We start from the raw sequence: 17,302 nt of genomic DNA, 5'->3' as shown, positions 1-17,302 counted from the left end.
CTCTTTGCCTGGGCTACGTGATATCTCTTCCAAGCTCTGTCTTGGCTCCTGCACCTCTTTCCTGGTAACTCTGGTTCTTGGGAATGCCTTTGAACACAACACACAGGTGCACAGAATATCTCTGGCACTAAGCTAAACTTAAAACAGAATTGTGAGTTCTGAAAAGTGTGATACAAAACCACAGAAGTAATACCCTTTCAATCAGATGGGAAATTACCTGTAACTTGCTAACATAAAAGAAAAAATATTCTGTACATAAATGTGCATATGTGTATATATGTATGTATATATTTTTTTCAGAAAAAAACCCAACACAGTCAGTATTGGGACAGAGTTTTAGTTCTGTGAATCAACACCTAAAGTGTTGTTTAATGAACAGAACACGTTTGAAATATTCACAGCTGCATGACAAATACACTTCTCAAAGAGCTCTAAGCTTTCACAAATTTATGTAATTTATAATGGTACCTCCACATTATGTTAATTTATGCTTCCCAAATCAGAACATTTCTTTTGTTTATGAGGTCATAATAGGATGGTAATTGCATTTGCTTATGTCACCAGATGGCTTATGTTTATCAAAATCTGGCTTTTCCCGTTGTAACATTGGCTTGATGTGTTCACTTTTTGGGCATGTCTGAAGCAGAGTTAGTATTCTAGACTACAAATATAACCAGCTTTCTTTGGGTTTTGCCATTAATGGATCTCTTGCTTTTTAAGCAGCACCACCTTGCCTTGATTTATGATTCAGGAATGCCGATGTTGAGGCAAATTTAGCAAGCAATTTTTCTACCCAACCATGATTCATATTAGTATTACTGAGCCATCTCCAAGGTATTCTTTGTTATCTACAAAGAGAGGGTACAGCTTTGTGTGGAAGACTGCTCAGTTCCCTTACTCACCTCAGTCTTCCATCAGCAGGAGTACAAAACAGGGAAGATGGGCAGTTTTATGGGTGAGGTAATGGCATGGGCAAAATCTGTAGTCTGTTCCTGCGTCTGCTAGAGATTTCCCATTCAGCCATGGGTGAATCATTGCTTTCTGCCTGATCACCCCGTCTGCTATAGTGATACAATTTCCTTTCTCTGTTCCTTTTTCTTGTTTTGTAACAGCTTTGCTGTAATACAGTAGGGTTACAATTTCCCTGAAATACCTGTAATAATACTTTTAAACAACTCATGGCTTTTCTCTGCTGAATTTGGAATGAATTAGATTTCAGTAACTAGCATTTGTTAGTGCTTTATGTTGTGAGACAACTTCAGCAAGATATTTACTGTGTTAATCTAATTTTCTCAGAAATCATAAACTGGGAACCTACAGTAATAATACAAAGAGCAAAAGCAACCTGTAAGTCATAAGCATGTGAAAATAAAATTAAGCATTTGCAGAAGCTTCTTTTTCCCCATTCGGCTCTGTTACTACAAAATTGTGAAAAAAAAAAAAATCCCTTTAAATGGGAATAACAAGTGAAGGGCCATTTTGTTTCATAACCACTAAGTCCCACATTATTGACTATACTTGCTTAATTACCAATTTGTACTGAAATACATTTCAAAGAAATAACCTGCTTTTTGGTCTTTAGAATATACAGCTCTTACCTGATGGCCTTAGCACTTCTAATGTTTCAACTGTGGTTTCAGAACTGATTCTTTCGTATGCAGTTCAAGTTTTAGAAAAATCATTAAGAACTTTAGTGTAAGGTAAGCATCACAGCTTATAACATTCTAGGTATCATAATCTTCTGATAGATGCTTAATATTATTGATCAAAATAGAGCATCAATAGAAGATTAAAATCTATTAGCATTGCAGCTACAACCTAAAGAATGTTCGTTTGCTGAAGAGAATTAAATGCACAGACTATATGAAATAAATGCCATTCTAAAGACAGATACTATACAAAAATTTCAGGTTTTTCTTTTTTATATTTCATCATTAAAATTAATGAAACATATACATCTCAGGAAAAATTAGGACAAGATTGAAGACCTACTTTTCTCATATAAAATATCTGTTGTGCATTAATGTTTCTATTTAAATCCTCATTTCTAAATGGCAGCACCTTATGAAATATGTCCTGAAGACTATTTGATGTCAATGGTGTGGAAAAGGACACCCGCTGGGGACATGGCATTCAATCGATGTCCTCTCAATGCCACAGGTACAGTATTACTTTGAAATTGTACAATGATGAAAGAGAGGAGAAATCTTTCACATTGTGTTCCAGACATAATCATTACTAGACTTGTACACTTAAGTATATATGCCTACGTGTGAGTACATCTATACAGACCACACGTATTTACATATGCATATGCATACATATCATATATACATGTAAGTATACTGTCTCTCATAGCTTAAATATATGCATGGGTCTGTGGTGTGTGTATATGTATACACATACATATTCGCATTATAGCCAGAGAGAAAAAGCTGAGAAGACATCAATTTGACAGGACTTATCAGACAAAGTGATGAAAAAGAAGCAAAACATAAAAATCTTTTTAATTAAGTAAACACTGCTAAAAACCCACCAAGTGAACATTGAAATGTGTTTCAGAATCTTAAACTACTCCCTATATACTGAAAATCATTGCCTGAAATTGTTTCTGTGTGTACTTTTAAAATAGCATTGAATGTAGTTTAAATAAGGTTCTTTTTTTCCAATTACTCTCACTTATATAAATATTTTCTTTCTTCTTTGTGACTTACAGGCACCACTAGCAGACGCTGCTCTCTCAGTGTTCATGGAGTGGCCTTCTGGGAACATCCAAGCTTTGCTAGATGCATATCAAATGAGTACAGACACTTGCAGCATTCAGTAGGTGCAAAGCCAGCTTTAGTACTTGCTCTGTTTATTCATTACTAATAATTGGTGTAAAAAATGCCCATACTTATTTACTCTGAAGTCAGATTTCTGATAAGAAATGCCAGGAGGAAAATGGACCTGAGAAAGAATAATTTATATTCATGTATATTATTCTGATCTTGTGTATTGCTGGTGTTTGAGTGAAAGAAGCTTTGTCTTACTGTAGAAACGTAAAAATGAATCAGATTCCCTTTTTTCGTGTTCACTGTGTGAAATTTTTATAGGGGTCATAGGTAAGACATGTTTTGATTTATTAGAAAATGAGATGTGAATAAATGAGATTTACTGGAAGAGTGACCTGCTGAGTAATTTTATAATACCTTGAATTCTTTAACTGCACAGTAGGAAGTCAGAAATGATATTTCTTTTTGCTATCAAATATAGAACTTCACCTTCAAATATATGAATAGGAGATCATTATACAGTAAAGCTGTTTCACTGTCTTGAAAAAGTAAAGTAACTGTAGATGAAGAAATACAGTGGGCTTTTTTTCAGTATGCTTAACAAAAAGTCTCTTTGCAAAGCATATGCATTATACATTTATCTGCTGCCTAAATATGTTTATATGCTTAGATGTAATACATTGTACGTATTACATCATAAATCTACTACGGTGTATATGCTAGGTATATTAATTACAGCCTATTTCCATAGCTGAAGCATTCAGCCAGGTTAATGCCATTGTGGGGAGAGCTCCTTTGACATTTCTCATGGACAATGCTTTTGCCTGCACGATGTACTTTACTGACATTCTCACTACTCTGCCTCCTTTTCCAAGGGCCACTGCTCCATTAATCATTCAGCAGAGGGGCACTAGTACAGCTGTGTGCTTCATAACTTCCCAGCCTCTCAACCGAGTGCAACACTTCTGTAGCATGTTTAAAAATCTTTGGTGACTTGAAAAGTAGGTAGTCTGGCTGTCATTCGTCGAATCTGGCTTGCATCTTGGAGAAGATTTTTGTGAATTCCTTTGAGATATATTTCTGTTTTATTAAATTCCAACTTAATTGAGGCCTGTGATTCAGAGTAAGCCAAAGCAAGCATTACTTTTAAAATAACAGAATAAAGTATCAAAACAATTTTCCCCACTGCAGAGAAACTTTCCTATTTTATATAGCTGTCTGCATATTGCTTGATCCCTTTAGTGTTCATGCTGAAAAAAAACAACCTTAAGTTGCCTGTAACTGTTCTTCATTTTACGTTTTTGATATTTTATTCTTCTGCAACAACTGCATATAGTATGTCTAAACATACCTTATGGACATGGACAGCAATACATTTCTATTTCATCTGCTTAGATTCTTTATTTTGGTAAATAGCACAAAGAAGGCAATGACTGTAGGTAATATACATACAGTTTTGAATATGAATCATTTCATATTGCAAAACAAAAAATTCACATTTTGTAACTGAAAACATTGAGATACTTCAAAGTAAAGCAAATTGCTTCTCTTTAACTTGCTAATTTTTTGCATTTAAAGATTACAATATTCTGAAATATTTTGGGGATTTTGAAAAATTTTAAAGGATTTCTTCATCTTGACCTGTCTGACCAGAAGACCATCCCTTTAGAGTACTGTTCCCCTGCTCTTACCTTTTTACATTTCCTGTCAACATTTATTTAGAGCGTTGATCCTCATGCCACTGATTCTGTAGTGATTTTCAGCCTTTTATTTTTATGTTATTACTAGCAGTCATTCATAAGCAACTCAAACAGTGGGAAATGCTCTTTCTTGCTACTCAGTGGTTTGACTTAACTGGCTAACTTTTGGTGAGGCGCTGATATTTTTTGAAGATCTGCAAGTCTGCCTGGCAGTAAGGGGTCCTTGTTGAACAAAAGAAGGCATTTCTAACCCAGATCAGATTTATCTGTTCTTCTATATTTCCTTTTTCAAAATATTAAATACGATTAGACCACACTGTGAAATAATCTTGTGCCAAAGAACATTTAAAAATAGCTAAAGCTTCTTTAAAATTACACAAGCATCTAAGCATCAACTTATTGCTGGACAAAATTTCAGTCTATTTTGTATGTATACAAATTAAAGGATAAAAGTGGATTTCTTTTATACTTGGGAGCTGTTAACGAAAAAAATCAGCTTGTCTTACATCTTACTGCTTCTCAAAGTAAACAATACAACATTTAAAGTGTCATAGGAAACAGGTAAAGACCTATAAGTTCATTGCTCTGCAAATGTATGCTTGTCCCCCCACAACACGTATGTCAGCTTTATAAATCCCTGAAAATAGGACTTTATAAAGAAGCTGCTGACAGACGGTGCTGCTATGATAAATACGTGTGCTTATGAAAGCATTTATGAGATGCCTCAGTGTGCTTAACTTACCAATAATGTTATTTTACTAACTCAGACCAGGAGTTGTGGGGGGTGTCACTCAGTTCTGTGACCATTCCTGTAAAATCTGAGTCTGAGCTGAATCCCTTTCATTTCTTACCTGAAATACATAGAACAAAAGTAGGTGTATATTCTTCAAAAATTATATTACTAAAGTTGATTTAGAGTAGTTGATATACATAATATACATACAATACTTAATACCTTAAAGTGTCCCCATCTCGATGAATACAGACAGGTCCTTGTCTCTTTGCTTTCCAAACAAATCATGTATGACCCAGAAGTCACGTAATTGAATTCACACAATGCTGTGCCCAAGCAAATGTTCTCTGAAGAAAAGGAAGCTTGCAGTTATACTAGTAAATAAGCAGGGGGACTGCCCAAGCTTAAACACTGTCCTTGCAGTCACCTACACTGTTTAACTGTTTATCTGTTAGCATTCTCCCTGATGTGATTTAAGATCATGCCAGTGAGCACTTTCCCAAACAGTGCCTAGTATCCTTTAGAGCAGGGGTGTCCAACTAATTTTCACCGGGGGCCACATCAGCTTTGCAGTTGCCTTTGAAGGGCTGAGTTTAATTTTAGGACTAGCTGCTCCCACATATATGCAGTCCTAAAATTTTATTTGGCCCTTTGAAGGCAACTGCGAGGCTGACATGGCCCCCAGTGAAAATTAATTTGACACCCCTGCTTTAGAGGACGGAACGACAGAGAGGCCATTCCCAGCAGGCAATAAAACCATCTTTTTCTGGGACAGAGGAGGGAAAGAGAGTTTAGCTTGTGGGATACAAACTCTCCGTGCTTGTTGGACTTGGGGCTAGACAATATTCCTGTGGCTATTTGATTTACCTGTATTTACTATTTATATATGATAGAAACTTCCATTTGGGCAGCTTGGACTGTGGGTAGAGAAGTTTAGGAATGTATGTGTCCGTCAGTGAGGCCACACATGGAATACTGTGTCCAGTTCTGGGCTCCCCAGTACAAGAGGGATATGGTGTTACTGGAGCAAGTCCAGCAAAGGGCCCAGATGATTAAAGGAAGACCCTCTCTCCTATGAGATATGGCTGAGAGAGGTGCAGCTATTGGGACCAGAGAAAAGAAGGCTAAGTGAGAATCTTGTCAATGTACATAAGTACCAGAAGGGAGGGTACAAGGAAGACGGAATCGGGTTTTTTTTCAGTGGTGCCCAGTGATAAGATGAGAGGCAATGGGCACAAACACAGGAGGGTCTGTCTGAACATCAGGAAACATTTTTTCACTGTGAGGGTGACTGAGCACTGGCACAGGTTGCCCAGAGAGGTGGTAGAATCTCCATCTCTGGAGACATTCAAAAGACATCTGGATGTGGTCCTGGGCAACCTGTTCTAGGTGACCCTGTTTATGCTGGGGGGTTGGAGTAGATGATCTCCAGAGGTCCCTTCCAACTTTGACCATTCCATGATTTGTGATTTTATGACTGCCATGACCTAAAAGTTACCTAATAGACTTTCATTCTAATATCAGTATGATTTTTACTTTCTTCCTAAAGATAAGCTTTTTTTTTTTTTTTTATGAATGTTAACACAGGTTTTCAGCAGATATCCATATTAAGCCAGAATTCTATGCCTATATAGTGTAGAGTTTTACGTCATAACCACAGGTAATTGACCCCTGAAGAGTGTTTCCTTACTATATGTAGCTACAGTAGCTTCACTGCCTCATGCACAAAACCTCTTGTGTTTTTACAGTCTTCTCTGTTACTCATCTAGAAGTGACAAGAGACAATTTTCAACCCTTATTAAGCAATATTCAAGTAGCAGAAACCCAGCTAGTGCAACATGTCCTTCAGCTTGACTCAAGACTTGCATGGAGACCAATATGGTAGCTGTTTAAATAATTCTAAAACGGCATCTTTTCATCTCAAAAGCCGCTAGGAAATCAAATTGCAGAGTGGAGAATCAGTAAAGTTAAAAATACACTTGTAGTGCTAAAAATAAAATACTTTGCCCATAACCCCCAGCACCATGAAGAATTTAGCTCTTTTTTCAACCACTTAAAGAATGTGCCAGTCAGAGTTACTACTACTCAGGACAGGCGTGTCCTGGCACCTCAGGTGCAGGATGCTGGCACCTCAGAAGAAACCAGGGTTTGACATTGGTTAAATGTCTAGATACGTGGACCACTTTTTGATACATATATCATGTTGTTCTTAATATTCTATTACAGTAGTTTCAGAGTAATTCACAGTTTTTACTTAATGCATCTTCTAAACACATGCTTGAGATCAGGCTCTACTACATCTCCATTTTTTGTTAACGGGGAACTGAGAGAGACAACCTTAAGCAGGAAATTTATCTCTGGTCTTCTGAATTAGTGCCTAGTCACTGTTCCTTCTAAATGTTCATACCCCTCCCTGGCATGGCAAAAGTGTAATAACTACAGGGCCTTTGAATCATAGAATGGTTTCGGTTGGAAGGGACCTTAAAGGTCGTGTAGTTTCAATCCCTCTGCCCTGAGCAGGGACACCTTCCACTAGACCAGGTTCCTCAAAACCTCATCCAACCTGGCCGTGAACACTTAGAAGGATGGGGCATCCACAGCTTCTCTGGGCAACCTGTTCCAGTGCCTCAACACCCTCATGGTGAAGATTTTCTTCCTTATATCTAATCTAAATCTATCCTCTTTCAGTATAAAGCCATTACCCTTTGTCCTATCACTACACATCCTTGTAAAATGTCCTTCTCCGGCGTTCAAGAGACTATACATGGGAACATGATGAAACAGTGAAGGGGAATGGTTTGGATTGTGGAGTGGTGACTGGCACTCAGCTTGCATTTTTCAAGGGCACAGTGCCCTACACAATTCATTTTTAGGAGCTTGAGTAAAAGCAGTTAAGAGGATGATGCACTTCAGCTATGCCACAAGCATACAGCCTGTACTCCCCATTAGTTTGTTTTACCTTGTGTACTATGGAATACAGGTCCATTTTAAAACTAGGGATGATAATTACATCTCTTTGAATAACGGAACCAATTAGTCATGAATAATTTATCCAACATGTCATACAAATCAGTCATCAAATGAATTCAACAAATACTGTTTGACCATCTTATACAGCTAGTTGCTAATATGAAAAATTATTCACTGAACAAATTAAGGGACAAAATTACCAAAATCAATGAAATAAACCCTTGGGAAATTATTTGGTTAGCTCTCATAATAATACTTTAAGAACCTAATTAGGATTATTCTTACTAAAGCACTATGAATGGAAAATGCAAAGTGATAAATAGGTATGCTTTGCTTTCTGGAAGCATGACCTAGGGGATCAAGCAATAACTCAATGAACAGAAGGAGAAACATCACAGATTATGTATCAGTTTTTGTTCTCGATTTCTTCTATTGCTATTGTATGTTTGCAGTACTTGCATTTTTGCATTAAGAAAATAGTCTTAGTCAAGCATGATGTTTCAGGACTTTTACCAGTCATCTTAGCAGCTGAGAAGGATTTTGCCCAATGACATACAATTTATTAAATGTTTTCTTGAAAAAGAGGAGATTACAGCAAATAAGTCTTCCAGGTATCTCTTTTATTGTGGATGGAGAGGAAGTAAAATCAGAAGGTTCTGTAACATCTCGTGTCAGGGGATATCCTTTCTTCAGTTCCTTCTGAATAGTTGGTCACATGCTGATCACCAGATTTCAGTGAACAGGGATTTCCGTGCTCTACTTCAAGATTATATTCTCAGAATTGGGAGAGTTTTTTTCCCCTCTGTTGGATGGGCATGGTTTAGGGTTTCGGACCATTTTACCAAATCAGTTACAGCTATATCAGAAGTTATGGACCTTATTAAAGCCTATTTTCTCTTTCTACCTTTGTCAAAGACCTTCATTTTCTGCAAACTGAACTCTTTTGGTCTAACTAGCATATTTTAATTTCTTTAAAGAATATCTGTTGGTAAGTTAATGGACTGTTATATATAGAAAGGCGGATTAGATTATGATCTAATGACCCAAACTGTATAATATTATGAAGTGTTCTCATCACTTTTGGTCGTCTTTTGATCTGGAAGCAGAAAATGGTCTGCCTAATTACTTTACCAAAAATTGTTTACTTGAGGTAGTACTTGCTTCATTTGGACTAGTATTTTGTGAAATATGTTTTCATAAATGAAAGATACCTCCAAAATATTCAAAAGTATTATTCTGCATATGTGAAATTTTGTAAGTAGTTCAAACATTACACAGCTCCACTGACTGAATACAATGTCGAATTAAGGTTAGCATCACCATGAGAGGTTTCAAACTGAATATTGTAGCAGAAAGACATTAAAGCAAAATATTTACCTCATGCATGTATTTCGGCTGCCACAATCTGGCCAGGTGGGTTGTGTAATTGATACTTTGAGACAGACCAAATTTCAAATTTAATCTTTTGTATTTATTTCCTTTCTAAGATTTCAAGTGCATGTTAATAAGCTATTAATTGTTCTTGTTGCAACAATTGTTTAGTATATCAAACAATATTTAATTTCTGTTTTGGTCCTTATTGTTATTTAGATGTTAGGGCTAGACAGGGACCGTCATGCTTAATTAGCCTGACTTTCTGCATAACCTCTTCTTGAACTTGCATATTTCTCATAGGAAGACATCTAGTCTTCACTGTAAAAGCAGTGCAATGAAGAATGCATTCTCCGAGACTTTTTTTTTCAATTTTCACTTCTCATGTTCTTGCAAGTTTCAGCCGGCACACCTCAAGTGGATGTGCTGAGAAATTTCAGACTGTGGTATGATGCCTTGATTTTTTCTTTTTTTTGTGTTGTTCATTTGGATAAACAGAGTAAAATATTTCCTGAAAATAAGAGATTTAACTACTTGTACTATGATTTGGGGTGAGTTATTGCAGGACTAAGAATAGAATCAGCGATTAGAAGCCTACAGGCCTATCTCAAATGGCATCTGAAGAAAAAAGAGTCACTGAAATGCCTCAAATAAGAGTTAATTTAATTTTCATACCCTCTTGAAGCCTATCAAATTTGATACGCTACAAGCAAGAAGACTAAGAAGCAAGACCCCAGCATTAGGAATATCCTACATCATCCTTTGTGTGAACAACTACTTCTGAGAGGCATAGCTAAAGATTTCATCTGTTCTTAATCCATTATTTGGATGATAGCCACATAAATTAGAAAACAAAACAAAACAAATAAAACAAAGAACCTACTGACCTCCTTCCCCAGCCTTCTAAAAATAAACAAACAAAAAAACCCATCAAGAAACAAAATACTTGAATTGGAGCTAATGCTGAGAATGAAAATTAGATTAAAATAGTTTAGTATGGAAGAAAAATGAGTTTTTGTAGCTTATGAGAACTTGACAAAATGAGTATCTGAAGCCTTTTAATGAAAACCATTAATGAATAAGGTCTGACCACAGAGTACTAGCAGCTGATTTTGTGTAAATGGGCAAAACACTTGAATACATAGGCCTATTTCTATTTTCTACTCTGTTATGCATGCATTCTAGGTGTTAGGATTTGTTGAAAAAGAAAAAAAAAAAAATTGTGAGGGATCTGCTTAAAAAATATTTGTAATGCATCACAGACTCACCACACAAGGGAATAGCCCTTTTGCCTAAAGTGAGATTTACTCTAAATGGCTTTTGGACACTCTAGTTTAGAAAAGATTTGTACTGTGCTCACAAATAATGAGGAAGACTAAAGCCTGTCATCAAGACACTTTGTTTCTGAAGGTCATCTCCCATATTATCAGAAAATCTCTACTAGTTTAGTCCATTTTCTAAACATGTGTAGCACAGTTTTCAAATTTGGATGATAAAATTCTACATTTAGTTGCTTTGATAAAAAGCTGGTAGTAATTCATGCCAATTTGAGCCATATAACACCTAAACCAAAGATGCATTTGTGCAAACTGGACTGCTTTTCTGTCAGAAAGAGGAAGCTGGAAAACCGAAAAACCTCTGAAGACCTGAGAGTTAGGAAGCAAAAACCTCCATATGAAATATCAAAGTGGTATCAAGATATTAGCACTTATGAAGGAGTATGGGAACTTATGCAGGTGAATCTTTGCATATCGAACTGATAATACAGCCATAAAAATGTATTTCTGTTTCTTCTAGTTCATACTATAATTTTGTTTCCCTTTTTTTTCCATAGCAGCATTATTCACAATTTTGCAAGTGCCTGGCTAAAATATAATTTGATAAAAAGAACTCTGAGGTGAATAATTATTTGCTCAGCTGCAGCTCATTAGAGATGATTTTGTTTTTCCAAATCATATTACAAGGGCAGCGTATCAGCCTGTCCATGTACTCCTCAGTGAAATGACTGCTCTACTCTAGGGAATGAAAGGCTTCCTCCTAAAAAATTTACTGCTCCTTTTTTGCTAGTTTAGTGCTTCATTTCTTTTTATATAGCTGCAGAGCAAAGCAGCCATGCTTAGTTTTGTAGATTCGAATGCACAGGCCTCAATAACAACATTTTTTTCTGCCTCAGTCTATTCTTATATCAGTATATACCAGCTCTTCATCTTCACCTTTGCAGTCGTTGATAGGTAGGGGAATTGTATCAGTGAATGATCTGCTTTCCTTGCCTTGTCTCCCTTGTAAGCCCAGGATCTGCAGGAATCAGCTCTGTGTTGTCACCTCTGTATCTTGACAGGAGGCTGGCAAACTGTTTTCTCTCATCAGAAAGGAAATGATAAAGAGATTGTGGCAGGCAGCAGTCTTCCCCTGCCTCACTAACATTTCCCATTCTGCGTGGGAGAAGATTAAAACTTTGGAAAAAAGCTAATTACTTCAGTATTGCTGTTTGCTTGATTGTAAGGGTACTCATTTGGTTGTGACAAAGCTCTGACTGCTCTGTCCTGTCAAACTCATTGCACGGACTGAAAAGTTGTGGGTCCGAATGCTTTTAAGACCATGTTGTAAAGTTGGTATGACTTCCTCAGTCTCCTAACAAATCTGCTTTACCATCCATAAATAAATATGCACTTTGCCAAAGAGAGGAAATAACCCAATACTTCAGCCACTCACATGAAATATGCAGGCTGGAAACCAGCTGCTCCATTACAAGTGAATGGCTGCTTTTTTCATAACTGTCTTTATTACAACATGCACCAGAAATGAGCTGCTTAGGATCAGGAGAGTGAAATGTGTTTAAAGCTACTGTGGTACCTTCTCCATTCGTGAAATTATAGTACTTGATGTCACCAACATACACAGGTATACCAATCTTAGAGATGCTACACAGTGGGAGAAAACATTTATCTGCTATTCTGCATTAGGACATTGCAACTTAATTCAACTGGATAAGTTGCTTTTCTTCCTTTCTGCTTTTGAATATCTGCTTTTTAATAGCTAAACAATCCCACTTGTTAAATTCAAAGAAAAGTTCCCACTATCATCTCAGCTTCCATAAACATCTTTCCATGTCTGGTCTACCAATGAGTAATTTGTGTGTTAAATGAAGTGTACTCCTGCGGTTTCTGCTGCTGTTGTGTCTGCTGCAGCAGTGGGCAGCTGAGTGTTCCCCGATCACATTGATATTCCAAACCAACACTGCAGCCAACAGGTGGACTCCACTAGGGTAGGGCCAGAGGAAAAACAATAAATGAATGCTATTTGGGAGCTCAATAAAGAAAGAACTCATCTAATTTTCCTTTAAAATCTACCAGAACGGAAGGAACATTTACTCCCAACACAGATGCAGAAAACTGCAGGAATTTGTCTATGTAGCTGCTGCAAAGCAGTGGTCACAGCATCTTACACTTACTGTCATTCCCCTGCTTTTTTGTCCACTACTTAATTTCCTGCATTTGCCACCGTGTTCGAGCTCAAATTCGGTAAGTATATGAGGCACAAAGGATTTTTCTCTTGCCTATTACTTAATGCAGTACTCCCATGCAGAAATTAGGGCTCCCCAATGCTGATTTCCTTGCATAAACTCACAGGAATGAGTGCATTGAAATGACTACATAGAAACATAAAATCAAATAAATGTAGAAATCAGTTAAAATCAAATAAACATGTAAATTGAAGCGCCTAATCAGAGTTTTATGTTTTAGGGACACATATGTACGAGGTTGACCATGTAAAGAAAGAGAACTCATTTGTCGTGCGTCCCTTTGTGACCTCTGGCCTCAGCCATTCAGTCAGTATGGAAAGCCAGGAGACTTTACCTCAAGCAATTTTATGTCTGTCATAGAATGAAAACAACCCTCTCAGAGTCATCATTCTTTATTTCTGCTCAACTCTTGCTCTTGTCATGTTACATTATACATAGATAACACAAATCTTAAAGACGTGCCCTCTGGTTAAAAAAGGAAACAACAATAACAACAACAAGATCTCTCATACTGCGTGCCAACGTGAGCAGGATTTAATCACAGATAATTGGAGCCTTTAACAGCGGTAGTTAATACAATAATAATAGAAATACTGGTCAACAAACAAAGTGATAAGAAGGAAAAAAAGAAAAAACAACACACCTCAAAAGAAGTGATCTGTTTAGTGATTTTTCATTTCCCATCCCTGGAGCCATTTGTTATTCTACTGAGGAGAAACATTGTCTATTCAAAGTATCTATTAAGATACTTTGTTGAGTCCATGCAGAAATCAAAATACTGAAACTTTATAACAACTTTCTCTGTCACCTATTTGGTGGTTATAGCTCAAGGACTACAATGTAGTAATGATATTGATAATGATGATAAAAAAGAACTATGGAATGGGTTAAAGTGACAAAAAAAATCTCTTGAGCAAAATAATAGGAGTCTACTTGTGAAAAAGGCTAGAGAAAGAGGGTGCAGAAAGAAGCAAGTATCTCTCTGAGCTGTTGACATTTTTCTTCTAAAAACATGTTAGACTTTCACAGATACTAGATTATTTTTTTTCAAAGATTCTGCAATGCACCTCATCGCATATAGAGGAACACATAAAATTTCTGTGCAGAAATTCAGTTTGCCTGAGATGAATGTCTAGAACAGCACAGGATTCTGTTGATTTAACTGGCTCCTTTTCTCTAAAAACAAATAACTCTTTTGAGAAGTATTTTGCCTAAGAAAATACAAAAGTATATGACAGTGGGGTGACTGCTTGTATACAGTAAAACAATCCTCATTTTTCTTTTCGTTAATATAAATTTAGAATAAGTTATTTAAAGCAAAGGGCTGCATTGATTTTAGCTGAGTGCACGGAGGCAGAGTTTTGCACAGTATCTGTGGAAACTTGGTGTAGCAGATTGTACACCATGACAGTGAATAAATGCAGGAAGGTAAAAGTTCGGTTTCAGGGCATTTCTTAAACTTTGGCATTTCTCATTGTGGCAAATTATAGGAGGCTTTTCTTTGGGTTCCAGAATATTTTCAGGGCCCTGTTACATAATTACAGAACTGAAAGACTATTCATGAGATCATCCAGGCCAAAATTCTGTCCCATCAGAGTCAGCTATGCTTGTGTTATTCCAGCATTCTGTTTTTCTTCACTACTATTAAAGCCTTCAATATGTAAGACTGCATAGTCTCTTCAGGTAAACTCTGGTGCATTATTTCCTTTACAGTTGAATAGTCTTCTTTAATATATATCCTTAATCTTCCTTGACACAATGTATACCAATTACTTTTTCCCTTTTCTGCCATAAACAGTTTCTCTGCAGAAACTGTTTATTTATTAGACTGTTATCTTGGCCTAGATTGACACTACTAACTATTTTCACTGATGATATAGTGAAAAATTATTTTATATTGCTTTAGTAACCTCCTTCATAAAATTTTGAATGTATAGAAAAGGAAGAAGACTCTCATATGACATTAGGTTCTAAATATTCACATACATACTTGAAGATGCATAGCAGTATCTTTAGACATCTAGATTCTGTGCTAAAATACTTAAAGGACTGTCTGCCGTTTAGCAGAAAAAATGCTCTGTAATGAAGTTTTTCTCAAATTTGAAAGGAAGAGCTTTCTCACAATGACATCACATTATGTTTAAACATCAGCATGCTGCATGAGTTCAGTTCAGTGCAGAATTACATCTATGGGAATATTTCAGCTGCCAAAAATATTTTTTCTACCTTTTTAATTTATGTGCCTAACTTTAAGCACACAGACTTCAGTATTTTTATTCCAGCCTTTCTGGACCTTAGTGCTGGTAACTAAAAGTTTAATGCAAAGTCATTAATTAATATTTATTGAGGGGGCGCTATCAATTCCAGGCTCAAGATTAGAAGTCACAGAGGCAAGATAATGTGATTCAGAGGATTCAGTATAAGATTTCAGGTACTCTGGGTTGTTCTCTAGAGGAACTAACACTCTCAGGATCTTTTAGCTTTCTAATACAGTTATGTAATTCATGTGTCTGTTGTGGGTAATGTGAACGCTCCTTACTGTTCTGCATCTTCAAAGCATTACAAAAAATATTTTGCAAAATGATAGTGTTGGGTTGTGGAGGTGCAAAGCAAAGTGTTTTGCAGATTAGGAGCGATTTCAGGATATATCTTTATTTCAATCTATCTTTCCTCACTTCTATCTAAGGCTTCTTAATTTGGGTTCTTATAGTTCCCATGACCATAAAGTGTTTTAATGACATCATTAGTAATACCTAGCCATGAATCCAACATAATCTTAAAAAATAATGAAAAAGTATGGTGGTGCAGTTACTCTTCAAATTAGTAATTTTTTTCAATCTTTTATAGGTTTCTTGAGGGTTCATTGTTTTCTGTCCTTCTAAACCATGTCTAGCTGTTAAGCTTGCAGTAATTATTACAGAGTAATAAATTTGTTCTAGGAGCTCTGACTTTGTAAAAAGGCATTTTTACTATATCATACTTTCTGATAAATCGAGGGACAAAGGCAGTTGGACCCTGAGTCAAAGTCCAGTTAAACATTTCAGTAATTTTTCAAGTATGCAGCCATATAGTGCAGGCAGCTAGAGGCTGGCCTGACAACTGAAGTATCACTTTAACAGCTGCTTCATTTCACTATATCTCGGCTCATAAACTTTATTTTTAATGAGCCTGCCTGTAAGACCACTAAAAAATGACCTTCACAGAGAACGACAAGGACCTACAGTGGTGACCAAAATAGAATTTTTGGACGATGTATAATATCACAGTGACCATAGCATAGAAAATAAGCAGTATGGTGAGAAAGACATTATACTAACCATGGATGAGAATATTCTGTATTTTCACACTGAAAGATTCTTGTGGTAGTTGTGCAAGTAATCCACTACCTTCAACTCATACTAATCTGTACATCTTCGTGGACTTCAATAGTGTTGCATCAGTTTATATCAACTGAGTGAACAGTTTCTGATTTCAAAGTTGTATTTAGGAGCTGTGGGCTGTTTTACAACAAGAAAATACATTATGTAATAAACTGATAAGAAAGAGGCTTCTAATTCTTACCTTGCCCTGCATGTTGTTCGCCAATCTGTAGTCAAAATTTTCTACTAATTAACTCTAATTTTCACCCACTTACTTTACCCAAACACGTTGCAACCTCCTGTTTTGTGATGCTACTTCTAAGGGTATATTGCTAGTCTAACTCTAGGCAGTGTGGGCCTGAAGGGGCAGCTAAGGATTAGGGAAAAGAACTTCTGGGCTGGAGCTGGGAGGATGAAGAAAAGGTGCTCACCACACTGTGTATGAGTGGTGTGGCCCAATGGAGACAGGGTACTTGCCCAGGGAAGCCGAGCTTTCTAGGTATGCAATTTTTAAAAAAACAGCTCCCAACTGAGCTGTAATTTTAAGAGCTGATAATTCTGAGGTACTTTAAACCACCTGCACCACAACCCTGGATACTTCTGAAGTAGATGTAATAATTTATTTCTATACGTTGTGCTAGACCTTTTTTATGATGGGCTCCAAAAGCAATCAAAATGTCTTGCTGAAAGCACTTAAGGGGAACACTACAGCTCCCACTTCTGCTGCTAGAAATCTGTAAAATTTTTTTCTGAAAACAGATCTCAAAAGCCTGAAAGACAGTCAAAACTAAGGTAATTTAAATTTATTATTTGCATTCCAAAAGCAGCTGACACCAAGAATTTCATGGTCCAAAATCAACAAATGGAGCTCT

The 17,302-nt window shown here is 36.5% G+C and overlaps 1 protein-coding gene across 7 annotated transcripts in view; it reads left to right on the top strand.

The window, feature by feature from the left end:
- Window positions 1-17,302, top strand: part of ADGRB3 (adhesion G protein-coupled receptor B3) — a 445,285-nt gene that overhangs the window by 200,481 nt on the left and 227,502 nt on the right. For all 7 annotated transcript variants that reach the window (XM_071806930.1, XM_071806929.1, XM_065834941.2 and 4 more), the window contains 2 exons: window positions 2,059-2,160; window positions 2,717-2,823. In XM_071806930.1, coding sequence (XP_071663031.1) covers window positions 2,059-2,160; window positions 2,717-2,823 — 209 coding nt within the window. The remainder of the gene's footprint in view (window positions 1-2,058; window positions 2,161-2,716; window positions 2,824-17,302) is intronic.

The sequence above is a fragment of the Patagioenas fasciata genome, chromosome 3 (genome assembly GCF_037038585.1).
Source record: "Patagioenas fasciata isolate bPatFas1 chromosome 3, bPatFas1.hap1, whole genome shotgun sequence".
NCBI classification, from domain to species: Eukaryota; Metazoa; Chordata; class Aves; order Columbiformes; family Columbidae; genus Patagioenas; species Patagioenas fasciata.
Note: the sequence above shows the minus strand (reverse complement) of the source record. Positions and strands in the feature narration are given on the sequence as shown.